Raw genomic sequence first — 19,883 nt, 5'->3', positions numbered from 1 at the left:
ATACTAAAATTTAGAAAACTTACTGGGGAGCTTTAAGTTGTAGGTGACAAAAGAGTTTGAAAATAAGGTGTAGATGACTCAAGTCTTAATAATTGAGTGGAGGTGACAATTACTTTATTATGGATTAAGAAAGTTAGAGAAATTTCAAAATAACTCACAAGTTTTTAAATTTATACTTTGATCCAAATATTAGTTAATATTATGGCAAACAGAGGAAAAAAATATGTTTCACTCTCTTCTCATCTGTTGTTGTTTTCTTTCTCTTTGCGATTTTTGTTATTCATTGATGTTGCTGGTTTATTCATCATCTTCTGCTTTATTATCATCATCTTATACTTCATTATCTTCTTCATAATCTTCTTATTGACCATTGTTGTTGTTGTTGTTACCGCAACTGCTACTCTTTGACCAATTTCTTAGGTCAAATTTTATTTCGTACATCACTTTCAACTTTCGCATTTACTTGATAGGAGACTTTGGTAAGTCAAATTATGCTTTTTATTTGAATTTGTCATCTGGGTAACTGCTAGTGTGTTGTTTTTTCAACAATAGCTAATACGCGAACATGAATGCAACATAAGAGCCATCTGTTTAAACAGATACATCATCTGTTGCACCAGATAGTTATTTTGTTACAACAGAAGACTCATATGTTGGATTCATGTTTATGGTTCAATAGTGCTCGTAACATGAATCGAACAAATGGGTATTCTGTTGCGACAGATTAGTAATCTGTTCCAACAGAAAATTAATCTGTTGCACCAAATTAGTAATTTGTCCCAACATATAAGTAATCTGTTGTAACAAAATATTTATCTGTTGCAACAGAATATTTATTTATTGCAACAAATCATAATTTTGTTGCAGCAGATGAATAATCTATTTCGAACAACACAATACAACTCCTGTCACAAACCCAGTAGATAACTCGTATGTTGACCTCTTGCTATTGATACTGGATTCAAATTATTCCTTAATCGTAGACATGTTTGTTGAAAAGAAGAAATAGAAAGAATGAAAATTAAATGAGAATTAAAACGTCAAAGTGGATCAAACATAAATTTTTTATTAAATAAAAAAAACAAAAATACATAGGTAACAGAAAAAAATAATCTAATTATTATTATTATTATTATCATCATCATCATCATCATCATCATCATCATCATCATCATCATCATCATTATTATTATTATTATTATTATTATTTTCAGTCGACCAATCTTCAACCGGCAGCAGCAGCGCCCTCCTCATCTTGCGAATCTCCCGCAGCATCCTTACTCTGACGCCGTCCAACTCCCTCTGTAGGTCATAAACCTGCATCTGCAATTCCCGCACGGCGTCTCATAAAATAGCGACATCCCACACTAGATCATCCATATCTAGAACACGCATACATTGGCAAAAAATTCTAAAACAAAAGTAAAGAAAAGAATCTGAAAGTAATACAACGTATATTTACACAAAAAACTAGAAAAAAACTTACCAGAGACAGGAAAAAGCTATCAAGTTCTTAAAGAGAAAATAATTAAAGCTATAATACGAAAGACAAGAGCAAAAAATAAATAGAGTGTAGTAGAATGAACGAGTAGGGAGGGACATATTTATAGAGGATTGAATTTGAATGAGTTAGGCAAAAAGGCGCGACTGTTCTCCTCAATTTATTAAGTACATTCAAACTGGTGTCTTTTTTATTACTGTGGAAAGTTATGACTTAATTAATTCTTTTCAGTAACCGTTTTTATTGAGTTGTGGCAACAAATTATCTATCTGTTGTATCAGGTAACCCATCTGGGATAATAGATATACCATTTGTTGCAACAAATTGATAATTTATTGAAGCTATATTTTTTAATAATCAACACGTCTTTAATCCAAATTTGGTGACTTTTTTATTATATAAATTAAAAAAATAGATTTAAAAATAAATATGTCCAAAAGTCACGATCAATTATTAAAATTAAATAACCATTCTTTTACGGTTATAAATTGTGTTTATCATTTATTTTCTTACTTTACGAATCATTTTTCATATGAAATAATCGAAAAATCATGACTAAAGACTTTTCACCCTCTCAATAATAGTGATAACCCTTTTTTTAATTAATTATCGCCTGTTGCAACATATGATCCATATGTCGCAACAGATTAACCATCTGTTGCAATATATGGTTCATTCATTGCCACAAACGCTCAATTCCTTCCTCCAACTGTCAACTTGTTGAGAATAAGGAATAGACAGAATAAAAATTAAATATTAAATAAGAATTAAAAATCCAAAATCGATCAAGATTTTTGAATCCCTAAGATAGATCCGATACAAAAAAGGAAAATACATATGCTAAAAGGAAAAACATAACCTATCTATTATTACTACTATTATTATTATCATTATTATTATTATAAGTATTACTATTACTACTTTCATTGTCTGAAGGATAATTTTCATCCGGCAGCAGCAGGACCCTCCTCAGCCTTGCTCTGAAGTTGGTCAAATCCCTCTGGAGTTCATTATACTGCCTTCGAAGTTTTTGAAAGGACTCGATATAAATCTTCTTGTACAAATCTGGATCATCCATATCTGAAAGTATAGTAGTAGAATGAACAAGTAAGGAGAGACCTATTTATAAAGAAAGGGGTTAGTCAAAAAGCCATGACTGTTCATCCATCCCTTAATTAAATAAAACTGGCGACTTTTCGAATATGTAAATTACAAAAAAGGATCTAAATAAATATTTATCTTTATCGTATTTCAAAAAAAAATATTACCTTAAAATAAATCTAATAGATGGGTAATCTGTTGCAAAATATATTCAATTTGTTAGATAATTTACAAAATATTAAAACTATTGCAACAAATGCATGTATCTATTTAATTTTTTCAAACAGATAAGTCATATGTTACAACAGATTGATCATCTGTCATAACAGATGCATAGACCTGTTTAATTTTTTCGAATAGATAAGTCATATGTTCCAACAGATTGATTATCTATCGTAACAGATGTCTATAACTGTTTGATAATTTTAATAGGCTAGGTTAGTGATGAGGAGTTAAGCCATAGATAAGCTAGGAAGAATAAGGTATGTGCAGATGGATGGATCCATTTTCATGTGTGGGAATTATGTATTACTGATAAGGTCATCGGGATAACACACACAAAGTACAATATTTTTATGAATGCAACTTTTAACCGATTAGGCACTGATCATTCAAACAAGATCCTGTGTTGTATAGTTAAGTTTGATGGGTTCAAATTGATAAGGCCGAGGGACTCATAATGATAGTGTTGATACCCTATTACGAATTACTGACATTTGTTGCTCATGTTTATGTGTGTCAACTTTTGAGAAGTGATCAATATTTGGTGTCATTGCAGAGATCCAATAGAGATTGGACTTAACTTTAAGTGTGCATTGAACTCTGAGAAGGCCTTCGAATCCTCGCACTGCATCAAACAAGAATGGAAAACCAATAGAAATTCCCTGACCTAAATTTATATGGAAGGGTTTTTCGAGAAGATGATTATACGCCAGAAAAAGTTGAAGGATAATGCCTTCGAGGGAAAGGGGAGTTGATGAAAGACTATATCATATGAAAGCTAATTGAAGAGGAGACATAGGGTAGCAAGGAACTTATAGCGAATCTGGTCGATGAAATTGACTTAAAACAGGAGAAATCTGAATCAAGTGCAAATATAAAAGTACATCCAGTAATGTAAATCCATCTGTTGTTTCTCTTAAAGAAAAATAATGCAGACGGACACTTTGCTAGAGAGATGCGACTAAGAAGCATGGTCAAGATAATCACCTAGATATAAAATAGCTGAAGATCAAGAAAGCAGTCTCGTGGGCATCGAGGGTTGAAATGATGTACAGTACGTCTAGAAAACTTGCGCCAATAACAGCTACAGCTAAAATAAGGAATCTAAGAGAAGGCTGCAATTTTTGAATTTTAAATTGCATCCTATGCCTTCTTGTTTATGGTTCTGAATGGTCTACTACTGTTGACCTGATCGGAACCATAAATAAAATTGAAAGGCAGATTGAGATCATTACTTCCTTAGCAATATTGATTAATTGATTGTATTTTCTTGCCTTATCATGCTTTCAACATATCTTGGAGAAGATCAGAGGCTTACTGTAGTATGTGAATCTCGATAATTCTCAAGCTTGCCTCCAACTTGCCGATTTGGTATTCAAGTTTGTCGTTGCTATCTTTGAAGTTGGTATAGAGTTATTGGTCTTTTGTGAGCTCAATCAGGAACACTTTCTCCTTTGAAGTTGTAGCATTGTAGGAGGCCTTCAGAACACTTTATTCAAAAGCCTTAAATGATACATGAAGGGTCTCTATGTTTGTTTTAGGTCAAAATATGTTGATGCACAGTTAGGCAGTGGTCCAGACAGTTGAATATCTCACTTTTATCAAGCATTGCTCAATGCAGCTTACTCAACCAACCTTTAAGGGATTTAATAAATTAATTATCAAGGAGTTATGTAACGTTTGATCAAAACTGACTCTACCAAGCCTATCAAACGTTACATAACTCCAGGCTCATTGCCCTATAAAAATCTTTGCCCGAGTTAGTGCACAAATCAAATGAGCTCAATCTCTCTACTTTTCTTCTGATCAATCTTCTCCCATATAGAGGACAAGATATCTTCAATGCAAAAGTCTACACTATCGCCAGAAATTCTTGCCACAACTAAAGTCTTGAGAAGGCATGGCTAGTAGTCTCTCAATATCACTTTTATGGTTATCTTGACGTCTCTTACCAATATATTGGAATGGACATAGCGAGCAATTGTGCTTACTTTGGTTTGTCCATTCCAATATAATTGTAAGAGATGTCAAAAAAGTCACAAAAGTGATATTGAGAGATTACTAGTCATGCCTTCTAAGACTTTCGCTGTGGCAAGAATTTATGGCGACGGTGTAGACTTTTGCATGGAGGATATCTTGTCCTCTATATGGGAAAAGATTGATTGGCAGAAAAGCAAAGATATTGAGATCATTTAATTTGTGCACTAACTTGGGCAAAGATTTTGATAGGGTAATGAGCCTGGAGTTATGTAACGTTTTATAGGCTTGGTAGAGTCAGTTTTGATCAAATGTTACATAACTCCTTGCTAATTAATTTATCAAATCCCTTGAAGGTTGGTTGAGCAAGCTGCATTGAACAACACTCAATAAAAGTGAGATATTCAACTTTCGGGACCACTGCCTAACTATGCATCAATATATTTTGACCTAAAACAAACATAGAGACCCTTCATGTATCATTTAAGGCTTCTAAATAAAGTGTTCTGAAGGCCTTCTACAATGCTAAAACTTTAAAGGAGAAAGTGTTCCCGATCGAGCTCACAAAAGACCAACAACTCTATACCAACTTCAAAGATGGCAACGACAAACTTGAATACTAAATCGGCAAGCTGGAGGCAAGCTTGAAAATTATCTGGATTCACATACTATAGCAAGCCTCTAATCTTTTCTAAGCTATTTTGAAAGCATGATAATGCTAGAAACCACAATCAATTATATCCAAATTGCTAAGGAAGAAATGATACTCAGCCTGCCTTTCAATCTTATTTATAGTTTCGATCAGGTCAACAGCAGTGGACCTAATCGAAAACACAAACAAAAAGGCATAGGATGCAATTTAAAATTCAGAAATTGTAGCCTTCTCTTAGATTCCTTATTTTAACTGCAGCTGTTATTGGCGCTAGTTTTCTAGACTTACTGTACATCATTTCAACCCTTGATGCTCGCGACACTACTTTCTTGGTCTTCTGCTATTTTATATCTGGGTGATAATCCCGACCACACTACTTTTCATTATCGGATACACTTTCATATTTATTCTTGATTCATATTTCTCATGTTCTAAGTCAGTTTCATTGGTTAGATTCACTAGAAGTTTATTTCTACGCTATGTTTCCTCTTTAATTAGCTCTTAGATGATGTAGTCTATCATCAACCCCCTATTTTCCCTCGCAGGCATTCTCCTACCGCACCTTTTGGCGTATAATCATCACCCCGAGCAACCCAACCATATAAATTTGAGCTAGGGCAAAAACTATATTGATTTTTCATTCTTGATTGAAGCAGTGGGAGGCTTTGAAGGCCCTCTCAAAGTACAATGCACCCTAAAACTTAGTCCAATCGCTATTGAATCTCTTTACAATGACATCAAAACTAGATCCCTTCACAATACTTGACATATAAACATGATCAACAACCGACATTAAATCTCAACAGGGTATCAGAACCATATTTATGGTCCCTCAGCCTTATCAGTTCAGACCTATTAAACTTAACTGTAAAATTACAAATATCATTTTTAAATAATCAATGACCAAATAGTAAAAACAGCATTCACAAATTTAGCGTACTCTATATGTGTTTTCACGATAACATCATTAGTAATACATACCTCCCATATATGAAGTGGTTCCATCTGCAAGTAGTTTATTCCTCCGAGTCTATCTTTACTGTAGCCTCTTGTGTTGGTCGGGCAAAAGTTGATCAACTTTCAGTTTCTTATATCTACAAAAAAGAGAAAAAAAATTGATGTCAAACAAGAGAAGAATAGAAAAAACATTATTCATCTATTGCAACAGATGTGGATTCTATTGGAATACATCAAATCAGCCTTGCTAGTGGTTTAATTTGTTCCAACAGTTGCTCCATCTGTTGCAACATCAATAACAACATAAACTACAAAGAAACAACAAATAAAAAACATCGACCACAAAGAAGCAACATCCTTTGTTCCAACACCACACAACAAGTTCCAACAACACCAACCCCACCAACAACATCAACAATAAAGAAACAAACAAAATACATACAAAAAAATGATACTGCCAACAAGGCTTTTAAACTTCTCCCAATAGATGACTTTTTTGCATATTGTAATAAAAATTCTCGATTCGTTTATTCAACACTTAAAAGCTCTTTCAAATTTTTTAAATAAATATGATGTGGGTAAATGGTAATTAAATAAAAAAAATAGATGTAAATAACTTGTAAAGAAGAAGACGAGAATAAAATAGCAATAGTGAACTATACCTTACCTGCAATGTCAAAAAAGGATCAAAATAGCAATTTCAGTCGAGGAAAAATATGGACCCATTTGGATCCAAAAGGATCTATATGAGAAAGGGGAGAGAAAAGAGAAAAAGGTTGTGATAAACCTAAAGAGGAGAGAAAGAAAAAGATGAGAGATAAATTAAATAAATTTAGAGTTGAAGGAGAGATGAGATAATTTAAGATTTAAATATTCATTAATAGCTTGAGGGGCGCGAGGAAGACGGGTGATATTGAAAAGACAAGACAAGACTACTCAATGATATTTTTGAGTAATCCGAGAAATATATTTTACTGTCTTTAATAGTACTATTGTATCTCTCTTTCTTCTTTTGGACAGAAGTTTGCTTTAAAATTAAAAGAAAAAAAAAGATTTTCAAACATATATGTCATCTATTGCAACAAATATCAATATCAGTAACAACAGAGCAAATGTCCATTTGATAGGGTCATCAGATATGTCAACTGTTACAATAGATATCAATATCTGTTTGAAAATTTCTAACAGCTCAGTCATTTATCACAATATATGCAAATTTTTGTTTGATAATTAAATCAGATATGTCATCAGTTGCAACAGATATGAATATTCGTTTGAAAAATTCCAACTGCTGAGTCATTTGTTGTAATAGATTTCTTTGCAATTGATTTAGGTAGAACTAAGGATGAGTTCATAGGGTCGACTACAATATCAATTGAGTCTTTGCAATTGTATGGTGTTGGTATTGTGTTCATCCCGACCCGAGTCGTTAATCGATCACTCTGAATTGAAAAGATTCTTATTAACTTAATGTTAAGCTAGTACTAAATTGATTTTGGTAGAACTAGGATTGAATGATTTCATAGGGTCAACTACAACTTTAATTGAGTCTTTGCAATTGCATGGAGTTGGTATTGCGTTCCTCCCAACCCGAGTCATCGATCGATCACTCTAAGTAGAAAAGATTCTTATGAACTTAATGTTAAGCTAGTACCTAAATTGATTTTGGTATAACTAGTGATGAATGAGTTCATAGGGTCAACTACAACATCAATTGAGTCTTTGCAATTGCATGGTCTTAGAATCTCGACCCGAGTCATTAATCGATCACTCTGAGTTGAAAAGATTCTCATTAACTTAATGTTAAGCTAGTACCTAAATTGATTTTGGTAGAACTGGGGATAAATGAGTTCATAGGGTCAACTATAACATCAATTGAGTCTTTGCAATTGCATGGTATTAGTATTGCATTCATCCCAACCAAAGTCATCGATCGATCACTCTGATTTGAAAAGATTCTCATTAACTTAATGTTAAGCTAGTACCTAAATTTATTTTGGTAGAACTAGGGATGAATGAGTTCATAGGGTCAACTACAACATCAATTGAGTCTTTGTAATTGCATGGTGTTGGTATTGTATTCATCCCGACCCAAGTTATTGATCGATCACTCTGATTTGAAAAGATTATCATTAACTTAATGTTAAGCTTGTACCTAAATTAATTTTGGTATAACTAGGGATGAATGAGTTCATAGGGTCAACTACAATTTCAATTGAGTCTTTACAATTGCATGGTGTTGGTATTGCGATCATCCCGATCCGAGTCATTGATCGATCACTCTAAGTTGAAAAGATTCTTATTAACTTAATGTTAAGCTATTACCTAAATTAATTTTGGTAGAACTAGGGATGAATGAGTTCATAGGGTCAACTACAACTTCAATTGAGTCTTTGCAATTGCATGGGATTGGTATTGCATTTATCCCAACCCGAGTTGTCGATCGATCACTCTTAGTTGAAAAGATTCTCATTAACTTAATATTTTAAAAACTTTATCTTTTAAAATTTTAAAAATTAATTAAGATCAACTCAGATCAAATTAACAATTTCAAAACTTGACATTCTTTTTTAAAATTACAAATCATCCATTTGCGGGAAAAACTTTTCCTTATTTCAAATCTTAAGTTATCGCTCTTCTCTCTACTCTCTCAATAATCATCTCTTCAAAACAGATCGATATTCTTTTCATTTCCGACCATAGAGTTGTTATTTTTGACTTTATTCTCGCTTGTATCCATATTTTTCTCTGTCTTTGTAGGTAACAGAGTTTGAGAAGAGTTCTACATTTGTTATTTATTCTAAAAATTAGGAATTTTTAGTTAATGATGAAAAATAAGACTTTTAGTTGTATTATCTTTGTGAATGGGTTAAGAATTTTAAGTTTTTATGCTAAAAGAGTAGGAAGCACCCGATAAAACCCTAGTTTTTTTTGTAATGTTTTGTTGACTATCGTGGTATTTTTGAATGGTATTTGTAGTGTTGGTATGGCTGTTATTGGTTTCTGTTGTTGGCGGTCTCGGTATTTGTGATTTTAGTGGTGGTGTCAGTGGTCTTGGTATTGGTATTGGTAGCATTGGTGGTTGTGTTGGCGTTCTTGGTTTTATTTTCAGTATTAGTGGCAGTTGTGGTAGTCTTGGTGGCATTAGTGGTGGTCGTGGTGTCTAACAGGTGGAAGATCTATTGGGAGATATTAAATAAGTATTCAAACAGATTCCCTATCTGTTTCAACTGATGGGTTATCCATTGGAGTATTTTTTTGTAATGTGGCGTATAATAATTTATTAAAATTTGTCTTACCTTTTATGAAAAATTATGCTTACATCAAATGTAATATATTTTTTATTTTTTTGTTATTTGTAATTAAAAGATGTCTCCCAAAAAAAAACTGAAACTGGATCAATTTCTGACCACCCAACAAAAAAGGCTACGAGTACAGATAGATTCGAAGGAACTTCCTGAACAATTTCAGTCAGGGTAAAATAAAGTTAAGGAAAGTAAGAATTCCTTCTCACCAATGGGGCGTGAATTAATATGAAAATCCTAACATGATCTTGTCAAAACCATTAGTATTGATAGGTTTTAAGTTGCGATGCTGATAGATTATCCTGCAAAAGTAACTGGTGATCTTGTACTTAAATGTCAATTGGGGAAAGGTTTTTATGAATTTAGAAGTATTATGAAGCATGAAAACATAGATTGACTTTTTAAAATGAGCTGCATTGCATACTTTCTTAAGCTGCTCGAGGACCAAACTCTCTATTTCCAAATGAGCATGGTATATGGTCTTCTCAAGTGTAGGATCAAGTACGCGGGGGATGATAAAGATTTGAAGAAGGGAGAAAAAAAGATAGATGAAATCTAGATCAACTACTGCGGCATGCTGATTTTTTTTGGATTGAAAGAGTTTTCCACAGTAACGGGCTTGAGATGCGATCGTCCAGAAAAACCTCTCATCAAGGAAACGCCCACAAAAGGTCCAATAAATGCAAGAAAAAAATATGGTTTGTTGGGCATTGTTAGAAGTAGCTACAAAGAAGGAGATTTGATAGCAAACCTCGAGGATAAAGCCATACCAAACCAGTATAGGGAGAAATTATGCTTAGTTTGGTTTGTCCATTTCGTTATATTGGCAAGAGACGTCAGGAAAGTCAAAGAAGATGATTTATTGATGCTTGCTGATGATTTTGAGAAATTCCATGATTATCCCAAGGGATATGACAACTACTACTTAACTGTCAAATATTTACTGACAAAGCTAACCACACGGATGATCACATTACTCGGATTTCTTTGGGCTTTCATGGTAAAAATAATCACTATTATTACTCATCCATTAATTTATATTGAATATAGTTATAACTGTTTTTTGTTTGCTTCCTATTTATATTTTTTAGGCTTGGGCATTTAAAGTCATTCCTCCTCTCCAAAAGCAGTTCAAGGATTATCCAAATGAGGTTTCTCATCCAAGGACCCTTAGGCGGTTGGCTGCAAAGAGCAGCAAAAAAATAAGAAGGTTGATCTCTTTAACCCTTAGGATGATGTAGTACGTCTTCTTTCAACTAAAATAATTTGCCTCAAAGAAAGACATTTAAATAGATGTGCCATCTGTTGCGATAGATGGGTCATCTATCGCAAAAGATTATTCGTCAACTACAACTGGTGCAATAGATGGGTGGTCTGTTGTGATAGAAGATCCATATTTCGCAATAGATTAACCATCTGTTGCTCTGGTTCCCTGAACCCGACTCAACAAATTACCCATCTACTGCAATTATGCAAAAGATAGGTAATCTGATGCAACATATTTTCAATTTATTATGACATACAGATCAACTGTTGCAGCAGATAGATCATCTATTGCATAACTTGGCTATGTTAACATGTAACCTAACTGACTGCAAATTATTATTATTATATAATTTAAATGTCTTCTATTTTTTTTTTATAGGTTGTGCATTCTTGGATCATGCCTACTAAGCAGGAGTTGGGGAGGACTTTTTTTATTACTCTAAGTCTTGTTGATACAACAGCAGACCCAACGGTGGAGTTAATAAATAAGGAATTGGTTAAAGCAATAGCCATAAGAAGAGTAGTAAGGCAAAATTAGCCTAATGTTGAAGCTCTTCATAACCAACCTACTGGAACAGATTCGGGTGTTTCTTCTGGGGGTGCTGCTGCTGGAGTTGTTGATGATGGTGGCAGTCATCCTGCTACTGCTGTTGCTACCAGTCATGATTATGAGCATATTGGTGCTCTAGAAAATTAAATACATTTGAAAACACCCATTGCACAGGTCCCTCTCACCCTTCTTCACTCTCATATTCTCATTACAAATGCAAAGTGTGCAAAGAAAGAGAGGATAAACTCCTTAAAAAACTAGAGGCTATTGCTGAAGCTTTCGAGGAGTTAAAATCCAAGAGAGGTGTCATGTCATCCAAGAAGGTGAGGGAGCCATACACTCCTACAGTGGCGGTTAGGAGAAAGAGAAGAAACATTAACCAAATACTCTCCATTCTAAAAATAAAAAAATTGCAACTCATCCCGCTCCAAGAGTTGTTGAAGTTCAGGGGCCATTGAAGAACGTGGAAATATACGCGGCACTTGCGACGAAGAGAAGAAGGAACTATAAAAAATCATGACTGACGAGACGAAACCTCCATAAGAATACAGCATGCATTTATTTGCTGCCCAAGACTTCATAAGTATGAAAAATATGCATAAGTGGTATGTGGAAATTGTAAGTTTACTTTTGATAACCTAGCCTTCCTATCTACTCCAAGAAGAAGAAGCTATGCAATAGATATGTAATCTTTTGCAACAGCTGGGTATTCTGTTGCAACATAATACACATCTGTTGCATAAGTGGCGCTAGCTTGGTAATCTGTGAACTAATTCAGAGAACTCTCTGCAATAGAATCTTTCCACTGTATTTTTCTTCTTTACAACTACTAACCTATATAAAAATTATCTTCTTATACCACAGTATGTTGATAAAATTCTCTGCCTTATGAGGGGCTGGCAATTAGCGTACCCAGATGCTTATGATGCTGCCGATAGGATAATAAACCTCAAATTCTAAAACAATTTCAAGAGTAGGTACAATAGTCTCCGTAGGAAATCTGGTCCCGGTGGCCTGGAAATTAATTAGTTGGTTTCTAAATTCAAATGGAATGAAAACATGTTTAACTATGTTAGAGTGAAGAGGCCATATCCACACAACAAGAGTTGGACCAAGGCAAAGAGAATCCTTGCAGTCATGAATATGGAAGTCAAATATTTTCTCGCTATTGAGATACTATTCGACAAGGTAAAGATTAAGGTTTATGACTGCAACTTACCTGTCTTTAGGGAGGCCATGTTTTTAACCCACGTGCAGCCACTTTTGAAGTTGTTCCCCAAGTTGGTAACACAGAGTAAACTGATGGATCATTTGCCGGCAAAAGTCTTGAATAAAAATCATAGGATTTTGAAGGTCAAAATAAGAACATCCACCTTCCAAAAAATAAAATCAGTGTCGCGTGCAGGCCGTACTCGCTTGCATACATTCAGTGTTTGCTGACCGACACAGAAATAGCCGGTATGTGTGATGCCATTGTGAAATAGATGTAAGAGGTCTGGGCTTATGGGGTTCTAACTAAATGGTTCGAGCCCGTGTATAAAGAAGAATATGTACAAAGACAGAGACGAACACGATAACAATTTTTTATTTCAAGACACTGTTCACTTTACATTGTAGTGGAAATTTTTTATGTCTAGCGAAAGTTGAATTTTTATAATGCAACAAATTGACAATCTATTGTAACAGATATCATACCTGTTGTGACAGATTGGTTATTTGTTGCAATAGGTTATTCATCTATTGTATTATGCAGATGTTTCTGCCTGTCTGCCGCAATAGATATACAATATGTAACATATAATCTATCTGTTGCAACTGATAAGTAACATATTGGAACAAATCAAAAAAGTAGGAAGACCTATTATATAATTTTCAACAGATGACCTACATGTTGCAACACATGTCTAAATCTGTTTGATAAGATGTCGTCTGTTGCAGCAGATGTATTATCAGTTGTGATATTTGAATCTAGTATTCCATTTCAATTAAAAAGTTCAAAACTAAGGATTAAATTATATTCATAGACAACATAAAATAAATTGAAGCCTTCGAAAATTACATGAAATAACTCAACAAATAAGTGAAATGTAAAAAAATTACTATGGGTACAAATAATCTACTCTACGAATAAATCAACAAGTTAACCAAGGAAGATAGGTTATTATATTTACATACTCAAGCTATAAAGATCTACTCAATAATCCGATGCTACGGAATTCAGCTTTGGTCATCGTGGATCTTTAATGTCGTTTGCGAACAATTTTTGAGTTTTCACTTCTCCGTATTTCCATAAAAGAGCAGCATATATTTTGCAGAGTAATCTAACATCAAGTCCATCATTTGGTACTTGTAATACATCGCTCAAATACTCGGCATAAGCGGCAATAAAAAGATCGCAACCCCTGCATTTTAAAAAAATAGATAATCCATATCTTACAGTTTAGGTAAGCATTGTGAAATTTATGAAATGAAACTAAATCATGAAACTTATACTTACAGGATACCAATGATTTGTTGAGCAATTCCTTCAACATATTGTACATCAAATGGATTACCCATTTTATTCCGGTATGCCTCAATAGTCGACCAATCAGTACGAACCTTTTGGCCCAAAAAGCCACTCATATCAAGGTAAGTAGGTAATATTTTGGCCAACTTTTGTATCCCAGACGATGGCCCAAAATGTCTCCTTCGCGACATCGACTCATAAACTCGGATTCACCTCTTTTAGAGCAACGACAGCCAACACTGAATGAAATTCATTACCACAATTAATTGAGATGTACACTTCATCGACCAAATGACAAGGTAAGCCAGCTGGAATGCTAAAACCTTTAATGATTTTGATTAAGCATTTCTCATTTTGGGAAAATTCCGGCAGTTGTTGACAATACCTATCATAGGCATTATTGATATAAAATTTGTACAAACAATTGTCAGCCGTGTATCTATATTGCTCTTATGTTTGCAACTTGGCCTTCTTTTGGAGGTAGTAAAAAATGAGATCGATGTGCTGCACATATTATCAAACCTTTCAGATTACGTGATGAAAAAATTAATACACAAATGCAATTAAATAAAGTATTAATTAATAGTAATATGTATGTCATTTAAACCTCATCATTCCAGCAAGTTTGGGTCAGTAATATGTATGGCATTTAAACCTCATCATTCCAGCAAGTTTGGGGTTGTGACATCAAATAAAACCAACTTTTCATTTTGGGATGTGCAACAACAAAGTCAAACATATCAAAACCAAGACTCGATTCGTTTATTTTGTAGTGTTCGTCATTTTGTTTTCTGCATAATGTTTTATATGTATTAATGCCATATTTTTACAACAAGAATTGTATAAATCAATATCTTTAAAATTGATTTATGTACCTGTCGGCTTGATGCTTTAATAGCCCATTGGCAATTCATTCTGAATAGTTCTCGATCAACTTTGTTAGTTTTTTTAAAGCCTCATCCGAGATGTTGAACCCTTCAAATGGGCAATTCTTTCGTTCTCCCAAACTGACAGTCGTTACTTTTTTCTCTTCTTTGAAAGCAATTGATGGATTATCAACTATGATAATATGCTCTTCAGCAATAGCTTCTACTGTGACATCGACTTGGAAAGCCAAAATTGTCAATGCTAATTACAGATATACAACAGATTGTCTATCTATTGCAATAGATGGATCATCTGTTAGGACAAATTTGAATAGGTAAAATAGAGTACTACGATAATTTTGAATAGATGACCAATCTATTGCAACATAAAACTTATCTATTGGTACAAATTAAAATAGTATAAAAACCTGTTTTATTTGCTAAAACAGACGGACATATATTGCAGCAAATAACACATCTGATGCAAAAGGTTAGACAACAGATGTATATATCTATCTGATAATTTTAAGTAGATGTATCCTCTATTGAAACATATATGTGCCTGTTTGTTTGTTGGAATAGATGATATACATTCACCTTCTCCAGCTCATGCTGCTCTCCTGTGTCCCTTGTACATTGAACTACGATGTAAGATAAAGACAAAAGAGTTGCAAGTTTGCTTTTTATAATTCTTGATGATGCCCTAGAAATATCTTTCCTTCTCCTCTTAGCCACCTTAATCTCTAGTGGAGTATATGGATATGAAATTTTCTTTGATGGAATGACACCCCTCTTAGATGTCATTTCCTTTATAGAAGCAGTTAGTTCATTAAAGAATTAATCATTCCATCATTTTTCGCCTTGCAGTCTTGACATTTGTATGAAGAACATTCGATAGAAGTGGTAAAATCTGTATAACCAGTATGATCATAATAATAATGGTTTGTTATTTTAAAAACTATAAGAGTAGCATTATCGGCCCAAACAATAGCACCACTACCACTACCACTACCATCATCAACATCAACAAGCCCACCATCCAAAATTATTTTTCTTATGATGGTTGTTGCTCCAAACAATTCCAGTTTTATTCTATCAACGACCTTAGGATACGATAAAGTTTGCACAAACCGTAAAATAAGAAAAAATAGCATCTTCAACTCTCAATTGGTCGGATCAAGCCACAGATGGACAATCTAAAATAAATTAGTACATATATTAGAATGATGATGAAATCATTTAAAATAATCATTAATTAAAATAAAAACTTATTTAGAATTAGACTTACTGCTTCCTTCGAGGGATTGAAAAGATCAAGAAAGTTTGTATTTTTATCAGTTTTGGCCGAAAACCATCTCAGGATTCTTGAAAAGGAAAGTTCTTCCTGGTAGTTCACTTGTTGTCTCAAATAAGGAATAGTTTCAAATGCCCAAGCCTATAACATAAGAACAATAAATTAAAAGTACTATTGAATAAAAAATATAAATCATATCATAATAAAAGAAATATTTACCATAAAAGCCCATGGAAAGCCATATAAGTTGATTGTGTTTGACGTTAATGGAGTCAACAAATATTTTATAGTTATTTTGAAGTTTTTATAACCCCAAAAATAGTTGTTAAATGCCTCAAGATCCTCGGAGAGATTTATTAAATCGACGCTTATGTTGTTGTTAACGTCTCTCGTCCAAAGAATATTATGTACAAATCAAACCAAGGACAATGATTTTTTGTGCTTCTTTGAAAGTCTTTTACCTTTCAACGCTTCTATCAAATTTTTTGTTTTTGAAGCTTGAACCAACAATGAACACCAGGTCATCACGATCACTCAATTTTCCTTTGCCTATTTTGGGTTTGTGGGGTGCTTTTTTTTGGGTGAGAGTAGGTATAACTTGAGAAGGAGAAGGAGGATAATATTTCAGTCTAGTAACTATGGAAAAATCCTTCCAACCAAAACAAAAAGGCATGCCACAGTAATTTATCCACACCTCATCCATCTTATCATTGTTTTCATACATAAACCTACGCTTGAGAAGATAATATACCATTTTTATTTGGAAACAAGCATTGTTGTCCTCCGGCAAATCAAGATATTGCCCAAAGCAGCTTTCCATGAAATAAGAATCCAATTTTTAATCTTGAAGTATTTTTTGAAGGCTACGAAAGATTTTCCCATGGTTGACTTAATCACGAAATCACCCGCTAAATTGTGGCACCATTGCACTGTATTCTCATAGGATAATAATCAATGCTGAAGGTTTTGACCAACTCTTCACTGGAAGGGCTATTAGCATTTGTATCTTCTCTTTTGAAACATTTCTCTTCCCTGTGTTCATTATCTTCTGCTCCTGATTGATATAATGCTTGTAAAGCAAGCTCATAGAGTGGTGGATGTAGCCTAGTTGCTTTACTTGTTCCTTTACTAGGACTTGATTCAATTTTTTTTATGGAGTCATATTATCTTAAATTAACAGCAATATAAAATATATTATAATTGATTAATACATCATTTGAAAAGGATAACAGTAAATGTAACATGCACAACAGTAAAATAATAATTTCGACAGACCATACATTTGTTGCACTAGGTATGTTATCTGTTGCAATATATAATCGACCTATTGCAATGAATGAGTAAATCGTTGAAACAATATAACCGACCTACTCCTGGTGGGATGCTAAGGCATAGAATATAACCGACTTGCTTCTGGCGGGATGGTAAGGCATAGAATCTATTCTGGCGCTGACCGCCAGCAGTACTAGATGAAGCGCCCTGAGCAGGGGCAGGACGCGCTCCAGGACCTAGTGCACTAGTAGCCTGTGTCTGAGGTCGGGCATCTTTGTTCCCTTGCCTAGCATGTGGAGACTCTCTAAGTCTGTGGCCCATCTTGCCACAACCAAACAACCCCTATGGTCTGCTAAACACTCACTGGGATGGTCCCTACTACACTTAGCACAAGGAGGATAGCAAGGTCTGTTACTTGCACTGCTCTGTGACCTAGATATAGAAAACCTGTTCCCTTTCTCCTTCCTGTTTCTGGGTGCGGGAGCGCTAGATGATGAAGGCACTGGCATAGACGAACGACTCTAGAATTGTGGGCGGTTCCCTCTATGGGACCTATCCTGACTATACTCATGTTACTAGAATATAGCCTTTTTGTTACCCCTCACTCTATCTCTTTCTTTTATCTTGTATGCCTCTATCTATTGTGCATATATCATCAACCTAGACAGATCCATATCCCTATTCAGCATCGTAGTCCTACACTCTTTTAGTACTATAACGCCCTAATTTTCTATAATCGGAATGCTATATGGTGCTTATGATCCCGAAGGACCACAAGCTAACCCTTTTTTGGTACATGTACTAAGTACTACATAATATAATAAGATACATGCAGAAAACTAGTGGAAACTTACCATGAGGTTCAAAATACTGAATACTGATATATCTATCTGAAAAGTCTCTAAACTGTCTGAACTGAAGAGTTGATGAGACATGTCCCCAACTAATTCCGTCTACTGAAAATAAATTGAATCTTATGTAATAATGAATTAATAAGCATCCTTAAATAATGAGGAATAACTGCTACGGCTACTGCTGCTGACTGATTCTGGACTGCTAAGGGTGCTCTGGATCTCGCGCTTCTTAACCTATGGTATAAGATACCATAGCGCAAGAGAAAAGTATGCGTCAGTACTTTGAATGTACTGGTATGCTAGATGAGGTAAGGATGATGCAAGGGCTTATGAATAAACATAACTTAACGGAATAATATGAGAGTACTAAATGAGGATACATACATGAATTCATAAATCATAACTGAAATTATAGTAACACTGGATACTGAGTTCTGAGGACTGACTTACTAATGACCAAGTCTACTAGTGCTGATATATGAGTTTACTAACACTAGGATACTGAATAACTGATTCTACCCATACTGATGATGATTGACTTAGTTTAAGATCAAGCCTATATAGCGGGTGATATCTGAATCTACTAGAATGAATATGATTGACTGTATTTGAGATCAAGCCTCTTTAGAGGGTGATCTTTAAATCTATTAATTCTAATACTTGTTTAGTAGGTTTGAGATCAATCCTAAATAATGAGTGATCTCCGAGAGGTAGCCTAGCCTAATATATCGGGTGACTCCTCAGCTATTTTCTATTACTGAGACTGAATCTAAAACTGAAACTGTGGGAGGTAGTCATCTAACCGACATGCCCCTTCTAGCTAGTTGGAGTCCAACCTATACCTCAGTTGGAAGGCTATCAATACCATGACACGGGTAAAGATATCTTCTTAAAATCAAGGATGCCAAGACTATTATAATAGGTGACACCTGGGCGTAGCCAAGCCTAATATAACGGGTTGACCCCTAGGAAGTAGTCAAGCCTAATATAATAAGTGACTCCTCATCCTGTACTGGATAAGCAGTTATAGAGTTTAGGGATTGATACTAATGACTCTACCTAGAATAATGAGGAAACCATCATCCCTGCCCTCGCTCGGTGCTGAATCCTACTCCCAACTGAATAGACAATGAACTGATTCTTAGATCATACTAGATTGAGCTGAATCTGTTACTAATTATCTTACTTGACTAATCTGACTGAGTTCACTTGGTACCGTTGACTGATGGAATACTACTAAGGTCTGAACTGAGTACTGAACTTGATTAGACTGAATACTGAGATTACTGAGTTTTCTTAATATTCTGACACTGACTGAATTCTACTGATCATAGCACGACTGAGATTATCTTAAGACTGACTTGGTTCTAGACAAGCAGCTAAGTTTAAGGGTATAAATACCCCCAGGACTCGATAGCATAAACAAATAAGATAGGACCACACTTGAATATCATGACAATGGACTTTCATTCACAACACAATCAATACGATATCTCGTCAATCACTTGAATGTCAGAAACATGAAAATGTATAGGGTATGCATACTAATATCTCATA

General features: G+C 34.4%; 1 protein-coding gene across 1 annotated transcript in view; it reads right to left on the bottom strand.

The window, feature by feature from the left end:
- Positions 1-1,225: 1,225 nt before the first annotated feature.
- LOC124887830 overlaps positions 1,226-19,883 on the bottom strand; it is a 48,232-nt gene continuing 29,574 nt past the window's right edge. Inside the window, exon 4 of the mRNA XM_047397747.1 lies at positions 1,226-1,302. Within this exon, the coding sequence (XP_047253703.1) occupies positions 1,226-1,302 (77 nt within the window). The remainder of the gene's footprint in view (positions 1,303-19,883) is intronic.

The sequence above is a fragment of the Capsicum annuum genome, chromosome 10 (assembly GCF_002878395.1).
Source record: "Capsicum annuum cultivar UCD-10X-F1 chromosome 10, UCD10Xv1.1, whole genome shotgun sequence".
Lineage (NCBI taxonomy): Eukaryota > Viridiplantae > Streptophyta > Magnoliopsida > Solanales > Solanaceae > Capsicum > Capsicum annuum.
This window is presented reverse-complemented; position numbering and strand designations above follow the sequence as displayed.